This window comes from Caretta caretta, chromosome 5 (assembly GCF_965140235.1).
Source record: "Caretta caretta isolate rCarCar2 chromosome 5, rCarCar1.hap1, whole genome shotgun sequence".
In the NCBI taxonomy this organism is placed as follows: domain Eukaryota; kingdom Metazoa; phylum Chordata; order Testudines; family Cheloniidae; genus Caretta; species Caretta caretta.
Window position 1 is genome coordinate 63,012,154 of NC_134210.1, and position 13,193 is coordinate 63,025,346.

At 38.6% G+C, this 13,193-nt stretch overlaps 2 protein-coding genes across 2 annotated transcripts in view; both read right to left on the reverse strand.

Moving 5' to 3' along the window:
* The window catches only part of LIX1 (limb and CNS expressed 1), a 40,914-nt gene extending 33,544 nt beyond the window's left edge, over window positions 1–7,370 (reverse strand). Inside the window, exon 1 of the mRNA XM_048850616.2 lies at window positions 7,161–7,370. Coding sequence (XP_048706573.1) covers window positions 7,161–7,242 — 82 coding nt within the window. The 5' untranslated portion in view covers window positions 7,243–7,370. The remainder of the gene's footprint in view (window positions 1–7,160) is intronic.
* Window positions 7,371–11,175: 3,805 nt separating this feature from the next.
* The window catches only part of RIOK2 (RIO kinase 2), a 36,472-nt gene continuing 34,454 nt past the window's right edge, over window positions 11,176–13,193 (reverse strand). The window contains exon 10 of the mRNA XM_048850600.2: window positions 11,176–11,831. Within this exon, the coding sequence (XP_048706557.2) occupies window positions 11,670–11,831 (162 nt within the window). The 3' untranslated portion in view covers window positions 11,176–11,669. The remainder of the gene's footprint in view (window positions 11,832–13,193) is intronic.

Here is a 13,193-nt window from a genome sequence, read left to right on the forward strand (position 1 = left end):
AAACAACCCCGATAAATAGTGGGGAAGACTGAGGACGTCTTCATTGCACAGTTAACTGGGGCTCTTACTCTTTGACCCAAGACTGGAGGTGCTTTAAACCCAGGCTAGAATCCAGGCTCTGACTTAATTCAGCCTGGAACCCACTCACTTTGCAGTGAGGATGCAGGCAAAAAATCTCTCAAGTACCATTCCTCCAATGCCCTTCCCACATTTCCCTCTGAAGAATGGACAAGTTTTCCTGCAAGAATGTCTCCAGACAAAGAATCCTGAGATATGCCCCCCATAGACATGTGGGTGAGTGCAGAAACACTGAGGACAGAGTAAGTTGGGTAGGTGTGAGGTTGCTTGTAATCAGGAGAGGCTAACATGCATACAAAAAACCTGGGTGCCAGTCACAGGGGTTAACTGCAAAGACATATCCACAGACCATTAGGGATGCTCTTTGTCATCCCAACTCCTTGAAATGAGTGCCTAGAAGACAAATGGGATCTAGCTGTTTTTGCAAGGAGTTAGATTGTTTAATGTTTTAAGATTTGTTTCTCTGAATGCCTTGGTTCTGAATAATCAATACTTTGCTGTATGAAACCTGCACAGTTATTGTAATTACCACTTGCCATATCTCATGAAGAGGAGTATATGGGGCAGGGGGCCGAATCCTGTAGGACCTTCTGAGACGGGCATGGGTGCTACCCAATGTGGCTGCAGGCCAGCCAAAGTGAGGGGGAGACATGATGTCACCCTGAGAGAGCTCAAGTGCAGCTGGCCTGGTAACTGTGACACCCTACCTAGGCAATCCTTGATAACAACCAACCACTTCACTGATCCCACCCCCAAAACTGCTACTGCATCCATCACTGATTGACCAGCAGTGAACCAGTTAACAATTTTGGCATTTTAATTGTCTACAGTAATTAGAGTTAATGCTGCTTTGAGATGAAGAAGGCAGGCCATACCTCAAAGCTATAGTTCCCGGGTGGTGGCAGATTCAGGAAGACACTACATTAGTTTACAATTGGAAGGCCTTCCTCAGGAACACAAGAGGCAAGGAATGTAATTTCTTTAAATGGAAGTTTAGATTCTGTTGCATATTCCATAATCATGGTACTAGCTTTAATGTTACTAAAGTTTGGTGTGGGCTTTGTATTTAGTTATGGATAGGTTGGGGCTGGAGGAAAATGGCTGCTTTCCCTGCTACCTCCACTAGAATAAGTGTATGGGATTTCCTTGTAACTCTGATTTAAAATGGCTAATTTCTGCCAGGTGTTCAGAAATGTTATTTTACGTCTCCGGGTTGGGCAATTGCCATGATTGGAATGAGGATGCATACTCTATGCAAGGTATTGCTACCCACGCCATTATTTACTTGGGGAAGGGGGGGAGGGGGGGAAATACATTTTCCTCATTTTTCTTCAAGGAAGCATATGGAACATTCTAGAGACCACAAGTCAAATTCAACATTGACATAAGCGGGAACATAATTTAATGAAAATTAATTGCTTCAGAGGATTTGTGTTCACTTATGCCAGCAGTGAATTTGGTTCCATATTTCTAGGAGTAACATTAAAGCATGTTTACAGTTACCCTACCTGAGGTGAACAAACATGTAGAGGATTGGCAGTAAACAGGACAGTGGACAACACTCACACATAGATGGGGATATTATTTGAGAAGGAAAACCCTCAGACTAATGGGGCTATTCAGAACAGAAGTCATGCAGTCTTACCAGTAGAGTGAAATGGAGTCATAACTCTGACAACATTTCAATGTCAAAAGAAAGCAGGATACAAAGAACACACAGGATAACCATCTACTTTGTCATTTTTAAACTTAAAAGGATTTCTGGAAAAGGGTTGTTTTAACTAACTTGACAGACTATCATTAAATGAACACTCAAATACAGAGAATAATAATAAAAGCTTTTGGAGTTAAAAAAGATAAGTATTAAAGAAGATTCTTTAGTGAAAGGCTACTAAAGTTGTCTTACATTTCTTAAATCAATCTGTGGCACATACTCAGTAAAACCATATCATTTAAACAAAGATCATAAGTTAGAAGTGCACCCTCCTGCAGCTGTATCCTATTATGGACTGTAACTTAACACATGCATCTTGAAGAAGTTGTTAAAATTGAGTTCAGACTAACAAACCTATATTGTTTAAATATGTGGAGAAAAGGGGCAGAAATTTAGGTGGGAACCATCAGGTTCTATAGGAGTTTTGGTATTTCATGTTCATATTTTCGTCATCAGTTTTGTGTATATTTTAAAGGAATAAATGTATGCTCTAACTATATACACAGATCTCTGCTGCAGATAGGGATGTAATGATCACAAACTAGGATTTTCACTAACAAACCATTATATGCTAGTACATTAATAATGATGCCATTAAGCTGCATTTATCCCCATGCTAAATTTCCACAGGACATAATGTACTTCAAACATAAGAGAAGACAAAAATTCCCACTAAAACAAGACTAACTGGTAACAAACAAGATGTTACTGTTTATGTGCATATTGGCGCTCCAAAAATATGAGACACATGTACAGATACAAGGGGCCAGAACCTGCTTTCAGGATAACCCCTGTGCACTACTCAGGCAGCTGAAACTTCCTTTGGTGGGAGGGAAACCCCTGGTGGCACAAGGCCAGCATAGCCCCTAGTGTAGAAGTGCAGGTTGGTGGCATGCTGGAGTGAAGGGGAGGTGGCTGGAGTGCTGCTTCAGTCTGGGAAGATGGATCACCAGTTCACAAAAGTTAGAGCAGCTTTGAGACTGCTCTAACTTGCACTGGAGACTGACCTAGACTCTGGTTTCTCCCTGCCACTGTCCAGAAGTTAGGGGGCATAAGTGTGGCATAAAGCCATCTTTGCCTCTTTTGGGTTCTGTGCTGAAACCCAAGGACTGGGGCCAAAGTTTCTTGAGGATTTTGATTGTGAGGTCTTGGGGCCATCCTTCATAAGTATTTGGAAAGTATCCAGCACACAGTAGGCATTATTGTCAATAAATAATAATCCTGGGGGTTTATAGTCTAAATAATGGTGTGTGGTATAAAGCTTTTATTGCCACTCTTTGGAAAGAGCTCCACAGCTCATGAGTGATTTGAGAATCCCAAATTTATGGCAATAAAAAAATTGATAGCACAGATCATCAGTGTAATAAATGTAGATCCATGGGATAACTGTATATATCATGCACTTTTAAAGGCCTCGCCTGCACTCTGTCCACTAATCTATTTTTGCTGGGATGACTATTACTTACATTCCAAACCTACTAGCAGCTTCAAACAGACACAATTTATATAAATAAAACTGCCAGAGAAATATTTACCAAGATCATACAGAGCCTGATCCAAAGTATTGGGGTAGGAGTCTTTCCATTGACTTCAGTGGGTTTTGGATCAGGTTTATTCTTTTTCCCTCCTACTTGAAAAACAAAATGACGCCCATTTCTAAAGAAACCAGCACTGTAGGATATAGGTGCCACTGCCAAGAATCTGGTTCTGAGAAACAGACAGACCTTTATGTTCACAAAAACATTAATTTCAAATATTTCTAAAAAAGTAAATGTGTTTCCATACAGACAATTTTTAAATTCTGCATTCAAGGATGATAATTTTGGGACATTTTGTAGTGCTTTACAGCAAAGCTGTAGTGAGGGAAAAGCCAATAGCCCATTACTTAAATTTAGGCTTGACAGAATTCCATTTTTTAAATAAAATTTCTACTGATTGTATCAATGCTTTTTAAAGTATTTTTTCTTAATCTATTTAAATTTTCACAGTTGTGGGAAGTTATGGGAGGGTGTCAGACAAAGGGCAGACAATTATTTTAAGTAGATGACCTTTTACTTTTTCCAATCTCTATAACTGTGAAAACAAAATTTCAACATTACACATCAAAACATACAAAGTACGTACACTTAAATTCTAACAAGTTCTTAAGCATTTTTCTTACTTTGTTTATCCGTAAATGTAGATTGATGGAAATATTTTTTAAATTGGTTTGCGTGTATATATGGTGAAACTGATATTTACCAACAAAAATCTAATCCTTCCAAGCCTATTCAAATTGTAAACTCTATGGGGAAGGGTCTATCTTTTTGTTTTGTAGTTGAACAGCACCTAGCACAATAGGGTTCTGACCCATAATGGGGACTCTGAGGTACCACCACCACAAATGTAATAGCAATGTTGGAAAGGTATTCTACAGCAAGTGATGAGGCAGGGAAAGTTCTGCTCCGTTCTGCTGGATCACGCTCAATGCAAATGGAATCTCATGGGAATTTAGCTGCTAAATTCTAAGAAGTCTTTATAAAGCATGTGTGAACTGGATTTTTTTTCTAAAGGCTTTTAACTTGGCCAAATTTGGGCAGATTTTTATAACTACAACAAAAAGCACAGCCCAGACACAAAGGCCAATTCCTTGGAAAATCTCTAGTCTTTAATGGAAAGTATGGGGTGCTGGAGTTTTCAAACAAAAAAATCACCAGAATTTTTTAACATGGGCAAAATGTGTATTTCCCTAGCTGCCTTATCAGAAATTGCAGACCCATTTTGGCTGACATTTTCCAACAAAACTCATGCTGAGACAGATACGTGGGATAGAAAAAATTCAGTCAATGTTAAAGTTTGGCAAAGTTATAAGGTACTGAAAACAAAGGTCTTAAAATGGGAAGTGTCAGGCAATCTTAACAACAGGTGGTGCTACCAGCCCCGCCTATAATATTTCAGTTATACTCAGCAATGTTACTTTTACCCAGTCAGGTAAAGGAAAACCATCTTTTTCTTAATGCATTGTGACAGGTAGTAAAGCACTATTATAGCTAACAGATGTGATTTCAGTACTGGATTATTTCTGGTAGTATTTGAAGCCTGTACACCTTGAATGTTTGTAAAAGCTGTAGAAATAATAATACACAGGCATGCTCATAATGATATTCTGTTCTAAAATATAATTTCTACCCACATCCCATTTGAATCCCACTGACAAAATACTGCTTCCAGTACAAGGACTGGTGGTTTAGGACAATACTAACCTCTTCATGACAACGACATTAACTATAGTATCATTTTGGCTTTAATCTCCCACTAACTTCAGTGGCAGCAGGTTTATGCAGTGGCTTGGACCTTTTAGAATACAGTGCTGTGTACCTTCTGGCTTCAGTGGGAGCATAGCAGGAGCAGGCATAAAATGGACAGTTTCTATATTAGAATTCTTTAAAATGAGTGCTTTCTGTTTTAGCTCAAAAAGCCCTATGAAAGTGACATTCCAACCCATCTATAATTTTGGGCATCTGCTTTTTCTCTTTTACTTTATCCATCTCTAGATCTGTGGGTGGTCATGGTATCCTTGTCTGGGCAGCTGGTACATACATTTTCAATCAAACTCTTGTCAGTTGATCTTTATGAACTGGTTAGCAAAGGAAACTCAAAAAGGGGAATGCCTTTCCTCCCCCTTTTGATATCAAATTCTTTGCTCCTGCGATGTCTGCTCTCCCTGCCTCTTAGAGCAAGGCCTCAGGACTGCAGCACTATGTGAGTCTACCACAGCAACACAAAGTTCTCCTGGTGGGTGGCCTGACAAACCATATTGTTTGTGTATGGAGCTGTCTAGGTCTCTTACTTCGGGGTCAGGTTCTGATGCTACTCAGTGAGTAAAGTAGCTTTCTACAGGAGTGATCCTATTAATTTCAGGGAGACTACTTATTCAGTGAAGTATTTTTCAATGCAAGTGAGGGTATTGGAATCTGACCATTAGAAAACGGTTAATATACAGTATACAGACATTTCCTCTAGTTCTTTTACCAGTTGCACACTTAAGTAGTTTCCCATACCATGGTGGAAAGAAATAGCAATAAACTGTTAATGTAGCTGCTGATAAATGAATGAAGCTGAGATTCAATAAGTGCCTTCCACACTGTGCTTGAGGGTTTAAAATAGATTACAATTAAATATGTATGTGAAGAAAGTGTTCCCAGACTCAAATGCTATGTTAGCAATATATTTTTCAGCACATAACCGAGCAATTCAGATTAAAATTACACCTGCAAGCACCATAATATCACAATCAGAAACCAATGGTATAAACTAAAAACTGCCTTTAGGGAGACAAACTAAAGTGATTCCATTCATCACGGAGGAAACTGCAAAATAATGGCATCTAAAGTAGTGTTTTGCTGAATTTGCTCATGGATAATGTTTCTTATTAATTCCTGTTTCTCCAGGCACTGATATATGAATCTAGGTAAGAAACAATGGGAAAGATTCAGATATTCTACAAGAGTAAGGGTAACACCTCACTCCATGAATAATCCTATTGAAATCATGAATAAGGGAATCAGAATCTGGCTCAGTAGAATAGAGAGCTAAATTCAACTGCATATATTTCAACTGAGTGACCAAGAGACGAATGAGTTCAATATACAGTAGTTAATCACATTAGCTTCAGAAACAAAGTTACATGAGGTAGTTTAATGCTGATGCTGAAATAAAGACTTTTATATAGCAATTGCCTAATATGATTTGAAAGGAAAATTGGACAGTTTCACAGATTTGCTGTCACGCACACAATACCGCAAAGAAAGCATGCAGTTAGTTTGTTCAGAAGTCTTGGAGGGGGAAAAAAAGGCAGCGTTTGCAGGACAACATGCTGTGGTTCAAATAGCAGCACACTGTGCTGCTTTGCATCTGTCCCAACAGCAGGGCTCAGAGTTGAGAGTTCAGCATTTGGAAAACTTTACAGGAAACATTTTAACCATATATGTATGAAATACGTGGTCTAATATAATAAACTAATTGTTAGCAAGAGTAATTATAGAATTACACCTTCATTTTCTGAGATTGCCAAAATAGTGGATTTCACTACAGGACCCAAAACCTTTTGTTGAATTTAATCAAATGATCCCTTACAAAGAAGTATTTTGAAAGAACATTAGTCTTTTAGAATATACTCTTGAAATGTTTTAAGCCAATTATCACCCCCCCCTCCCCCAAAAGCAGAAGATAGCATAACTTCAGTTTATCTCAGCATCATCTATGTCCCATAAAATCAGACTATTTGCTTAATATACTGTGCACCACAGGATCTTAATGGTATCATACTTAAATTTGACATTAATAAAACTATTGTTTGAGAAGTCAAGAAACTTTCTTTGGTACTTACAGTCTTTAAATACAAGGGCAGGGTCTCTATGAGGCAGTACTTGGGCAATTAAATATTGCAGAGACTCCAAGGTTCTGTCCATCCTGGTTCTGCTTTTCCGGAGTGTACCCACAAAGTGTCCTCATGCCTGAATTATTCCAGTTCTGTACTGATTTTGTGCAGTTCATTGATGCTCTGGATTACTAAAGAATCTCTTTGAACATCTGCCAATCAGACATTGCCCAGAATCAAAAGATTCTTGAGGGGGTCCTCCTCCCTGGCTCACTTATCTTTGTTATATGCTGAGCTAATTAGCTGTAAAGGCAGGCTGACAGGCTTATTCCTACTGCTTCCTTCTGTTAAACACACCCACCTACAGGCTAGCTGGAGAAGCTAATCATGTGAAAGACATTTCTCTTTCATCCAGGCATTGACTGAATGTGCTGAAACAGACATAGTTTTGGTTTCCGCTGAATTAGTACAAGGTTTTCCCTCCCCGTACTCTTGGAATTTTAGGACGAGACTGAGAATTCATAAGGTTCTCATTAGACAACCCAGCTAAAGTTCTGTAGAACTCTCCAGAGAAATATTAGCAATGAAATAACCCAAAGAGACATTCATTTTAAGAATAAAAATCGTATAGGTTCTTCTACATTACTAGGCCAAACCGCAGGTGGAAAAAATTTAATTGAATTAGGCAGAAAAATTAAGCTATTTGTGATGAGTTTTGTTGAACATGCAATTTAACTTGATGTTTTGTTGAAGTATTTCCCAATTAATCTACCTGGATACAGGGGTTAGGAAATAACAATTTGCCATGACAACATTTATGGTAATGCCCCTCTACACTGCTTTTTTTTGTTTTGAAAATACTAGGAAAAAAATTGAGAACTTGACAAGTATATGGGTGCATAAGAAAATTAATCTCAAAATTAAACTATAGAAATCTGATACAAACGTCCAGGTATTATAGATTAAAATGTGAATAAATTGAACTATATTTACATATTTATCTGGGACAAAGTATAGCATCGATGAAAACAAACCCTTAAAGCAAGGAGAAAGTAGCCATCTTGTCAATAAGGATAGCCCCTTCTCCATTCTTCTTATATTTCCAAAATGATTCATTTTCTTGGTGATAGGAGCCACATTTCTTGACAGGTATCATTATAAAACATTTCTGCGTCTAATTACTTGGAAGTTTTAGGCACATATTGTATTGAAAGTTAAGTATTCACTCTATAAGAAATGACTTTTTGTTTGCTGTGCATTTATTTTCAAGAGGCTTGATTGGTTACAAAACCACAAAAGTGCTAAAGTTACCTTAAGTGCAGTCATTTAAATCAATACGATAAAATCAAGACACTCATTTTGCTCCTAAATACGTGAATTTGTTAAGACTGTCAAGAACAGTATTGACTTAACCTCTACGTTTCCCAAAGCTCACTCTAAATAAAGTAAACTTTGTTTGAATGACCACATATGAAACATAAACTGAGCACTGCAAAGTTCAGTCTTGTGTAAACTTCATCATGACCTTTGATGACATCAGATATTTCAGGAATTCTGCTGCTGACCAAAAGAGAGGTTTAATAAATATATATTAAGCTATAACTTTGAGGTTCAGTTCTTCCCTCACTAACTCCAGTTTCTGAAGAGATATGTCTATCCAAGTACACTGGCAGAATAAGTAAAAAGGATCGCTTATGGCCATCCATCAATATTTCAAAGACATGTAACACCCCTTGCAAATGTTAAAGTATGGCAATACACAATTAAGGTCACCCAAACTACCTTAACCCTGCTCCAGTATCACTGACCATAGCAATATCAAGAGACAATTCTCAAACCTTTATCACATCAATAACCTGAAAATCATGGACTTCCTTACTTTGGTAGAGAGACTAATAAAATACTGTGGACTGTAAGCTGAAGTGCACGTGTCTGTTACATCTCTTCAGTACACTGCTACTGCTTTGTTTAAGACCATATGCAGCTGCTGGTAGATACAAGCTGTTACAACTTTTCACCAAGTGACCACATTAAGGACAATTCCCCACTGCAAATAAGATTTCAAGAGTGAAAGTGGTCATGCTGTGAGACTTCATAGCATCACTATTAATATTGCTACACTGTAATTAAATATCCACAGATGGCTGTGTCAGCTCCGGCTGAGCCATAAGTCTTTTATTGCAGTGTAGACACACCCTATATCTGAGGCTATAACCTGCTGATGGGCCAAAATCCAAATGGTAGTTTGCATACCAAGAGCGGGTAGAGGTGTATATATATGTATGTATCAGACGTGCTTACAAAATCAACATATAATCAAGAGTTTCTTGACTTTACAAACTATGGAAGTACATTAAAGATGTCTATAGCCACAGACTGTAAATTTCAAATTCATATCAAATTCTCCTTCGTAAGGTCTCTGTCAGGGTTCCTTCCCCACTCTGAACTCTGGGGTACAGATGCGGGGACCCACATGAAAGACCCCTAAGCTTCTTTTTACCAGCTTAGGTTAAAAACTTTCCCAAGGCACAAATTCTGCCTTGTCTTTGAACAGTATGCTGCCACCACCAAGTGATTTAGACAGAGAACCAGGGAAAGGACCACTTGGAGTCCTATTCCCCCAAAATATTCCCCCAAGCCCTACACCCCCTTTCCTGGGGAGGCTTGAGAATAATATCCTCACCAATTGGTACAGGTGAACACAGACCCAAACCCTTGGATCTTAAGAACAATGAAAAATCAATCAGGTTCTTAAAAAAAAAGGTAAAAATCACCTCTGTAAAAATCAGGATGGTAAATACTTTACAGGCTAATCAGATTCAAAACACAGAGGATTCCCCTCTAGGCAAAACTTTAAAGTTACAAAAAACTGGGATAAACTTCCCTCTAGCAAAGGGAAAATTCACAAGTTGAAAACAAAAGGTAATCTAATGCACTTTACCTTATTTACTTACTCTTTTTGTACTATCAGAGACTTGTACAGGATGGTTTATAGGAGAAGGAGTTTTTTGACCTGATGCTACTCTGCTTTCCCCAGAGAACACACCAACAAAGCCTCCCCCCCACCCCAAGATTTGAAAGTATCTTCTTTCCTCATCAGTCCATTCAGTCAGCTGCCAACCAGGTTATTTGAGCTTCTTAACCCCTTACAGGTAAGGAGGAATTCTAGGCTACCCTTAGCTGTGGTTATGACAGTCTCTATCTTACAGACAATGCATGGGTGGGGATGCAAGGTCGAAGGAAAATGTGAGAAGAATTAAGGTTGTTTGGGTGAATGTATTTCTACTCTTTCTAGTTTTATTTTAAAGTGTAACTTTATCTTTGACTTTTCAGGCTAACCTTTCCGATTTTCCCACAGAAACTACAGTGTTCTCTTAAGGGCTTCCCGCATAAATCAAAGACATAATTTTTTTTTTTTTCTGGCCTCGCCATTAGGCTTGCTTAAAGTAGGGATTCTCAACCTTTCTTCCTGAGCAGCCCGCACCCCATGCTAAAAAACTCCACTGCCCACCTCTGCCACAACTGTTTTTCTGCATATAAAAGCCAGTGCCACGGTTAGGAGGTAGCAAACAGCGCAACTGCCTGGGGCTTCATGCCGCAGTGGGCCCCACAAAGCTAAATTGCTCAGGCTTTGGCTTCAAACCCAGGTGCAGGGCTCAGGGCCCCGGGCCCCGGCAAGTCTAATGCCAGCCCTGGTTGGCAGAATCCCTGAAGCCGGCTTGTGGACTCCCAAGGGTTGAGAACCACTAGCTTGAAGGATTATGTTTATGTTTGCCCAAGATTTTCAAAATGCATGAGCAAATTAGATGCTGAAAGTTATGATAATGTTCTTTGATATATAGTTTCCAGAATCATCTGGAACAGGCTAGAGTTGTATTTATTGGTAACTGAACAGGCATATTCAGAGTCTGAGTGCCTTCCAGACCTATGCAACATCGTTCTTATTACTCGTCTTTCCGGGCAAGATTTATAGAAGCAGCCTTGGAGTGAGTAAAATAAATGAGAGTTGCTAGGTTCAAAGATCTCTTATTAACTTACGGTTTATTAATCTTTGTACAGGTACAAAACCCAAATTCTTGCAAAGGGTGAAAAACTACTTTGTTTCTGACTGTTTTCAGGTGCACGTGATACAGATTCTTCAAAAGACCTCTGCTTATAAATCAGGGACATGTTGAATAATTTTGGTTGTCAATTTCTTTTCATTGCAAACATGTTTTAAGAAGAAATACTTCACGGATAGTTTTCAGACTAAATATCCACAGTGAAATATGCCTATAAGAGATACTGTAGGCCATTATTCCAGTTTAATCATCTTAATTGGAGTCCCTAATTTAAAAATTAGGTACAATCATAAGTTTTACAAACAGTTTCAAACTACAAAACAAAAAGACAAGGTTACAATAGCAAGAATGAAATTTATTGACTATAGATATAAACATTCCAATTTCCAAAAAAGCAAGTACATAATCTATGCATCATGGATAAAAATACTGGTACTCCATTGGAAGTTATAATGCATTAGCCCCAGAAACTAGCAGCATCCAAAGTTGACTTAATATTGAACATATTTTCTCGACGCTGTTTGGTATAAACATTTGCCTCTCCTTTCTGTAACCGCTGTCTCAGAGCAGCTTTCTGCTGTTTAGTCAGCTGACGTTTTATCTTCCGTTTCACCAGTTCCTAAAAATAATTAAACCACAAGCATCAGTATTGTTTATATGACATGTAACATTTTAGGACATACTAGTTTATATTTACACAGTGCTTTCCCACCCGAAAGTGCTTTATGCACGGATATTTTAAAAAAAAAAAAAAAGGTGATGTTTGGTGCCTGGAGACTGTCTTTTTAAATGAAAAAAAGTTACCTTGTGGATATTGTAAGTCCTTGGTACACCGGACCCTTGCTAGAATGTGCGTCTATATGGCAAAAAGAAAAGGAGGACTTGTGGCACCTTAGAGACTAACCAATTTATTTGAGCATAAGCTTTCGTGAGCTACAGCTCATTTCATAGTGCAAATTTGCATATAACGCGGTTGCGGCCATGGACCCCAACATTTAATTGCAATTCATTTTAATGCAATCCCTGCGTTAACGCAGTACCGCACATGGATCCCAAATCCCGCATTCTAGCAAGGGCCCGGTGTACTTGTTATTTGGCTTGTGGCTATATTTTCTGGCACCCTTGTTTTTTTTGAAAAAGTCCTATCTGCAGAAGTGATTTGAAATTCTTCCTTCAGTTGTTCCCCTGTAGAGAGGCAAGATACCTAACATAGTTTAGGGTATATGCTCTTACAAAGATCCACAGGGTTTAGGGAATGTCTTCTTTTGAGTCTTGCACAGCCTCTACCACAGATGGTCAGTTGAACAGCAACAGTAACTGTCATTTAACTAAACAGGCAGTCATTTTCTAGTACTTTGATACATACCATCCACAATTATTTATTCATGCTAGGTCCTACTTGCCATCATGATGGCAATAGCTACACATCACAAAAATCAAACCACAGCTTAGTAGATTTTGGCTGCAGATTGCTCTGTAGTGGAGAACTAGCACAATTCAACTAACTCATTTCACTTAATTCCTCAGAATGAATTAACTAGAAGGGGACCTAGATCTCATTGTGGGGACTAATACAATTAATCGATGTTGGGAGAATAGTTAAAGAAGTTGCAATATTTGAAAAATTATGCCGGAACAAGCCATCGACTGAGATTTTAGCAGTATATTGCAGCCTCTCCTCCTTTGACACATCATAACGCATCTTTCTCCTTACCCAATTTGACAAAAACCACAGGCGTGGCTGATTCTGTGGGGATAACTTGCAGGAGGCAAACTTCATACATCTCATAGAAATGAAACAAAACAAAACCTTTCATAAAAACAAAACAATCTTCCAAACTGGCCTAAACTTCAGTGAGAGGCAGGCATGAACTAAGGATAATCCACGGACCTAGACTCAGGGCTAAAAGGCTGACCAGTTGAAAACAAACAAAAAAACCCCACAAAGGGCAGGTCTATACTAACCCTTATGTTGATATAA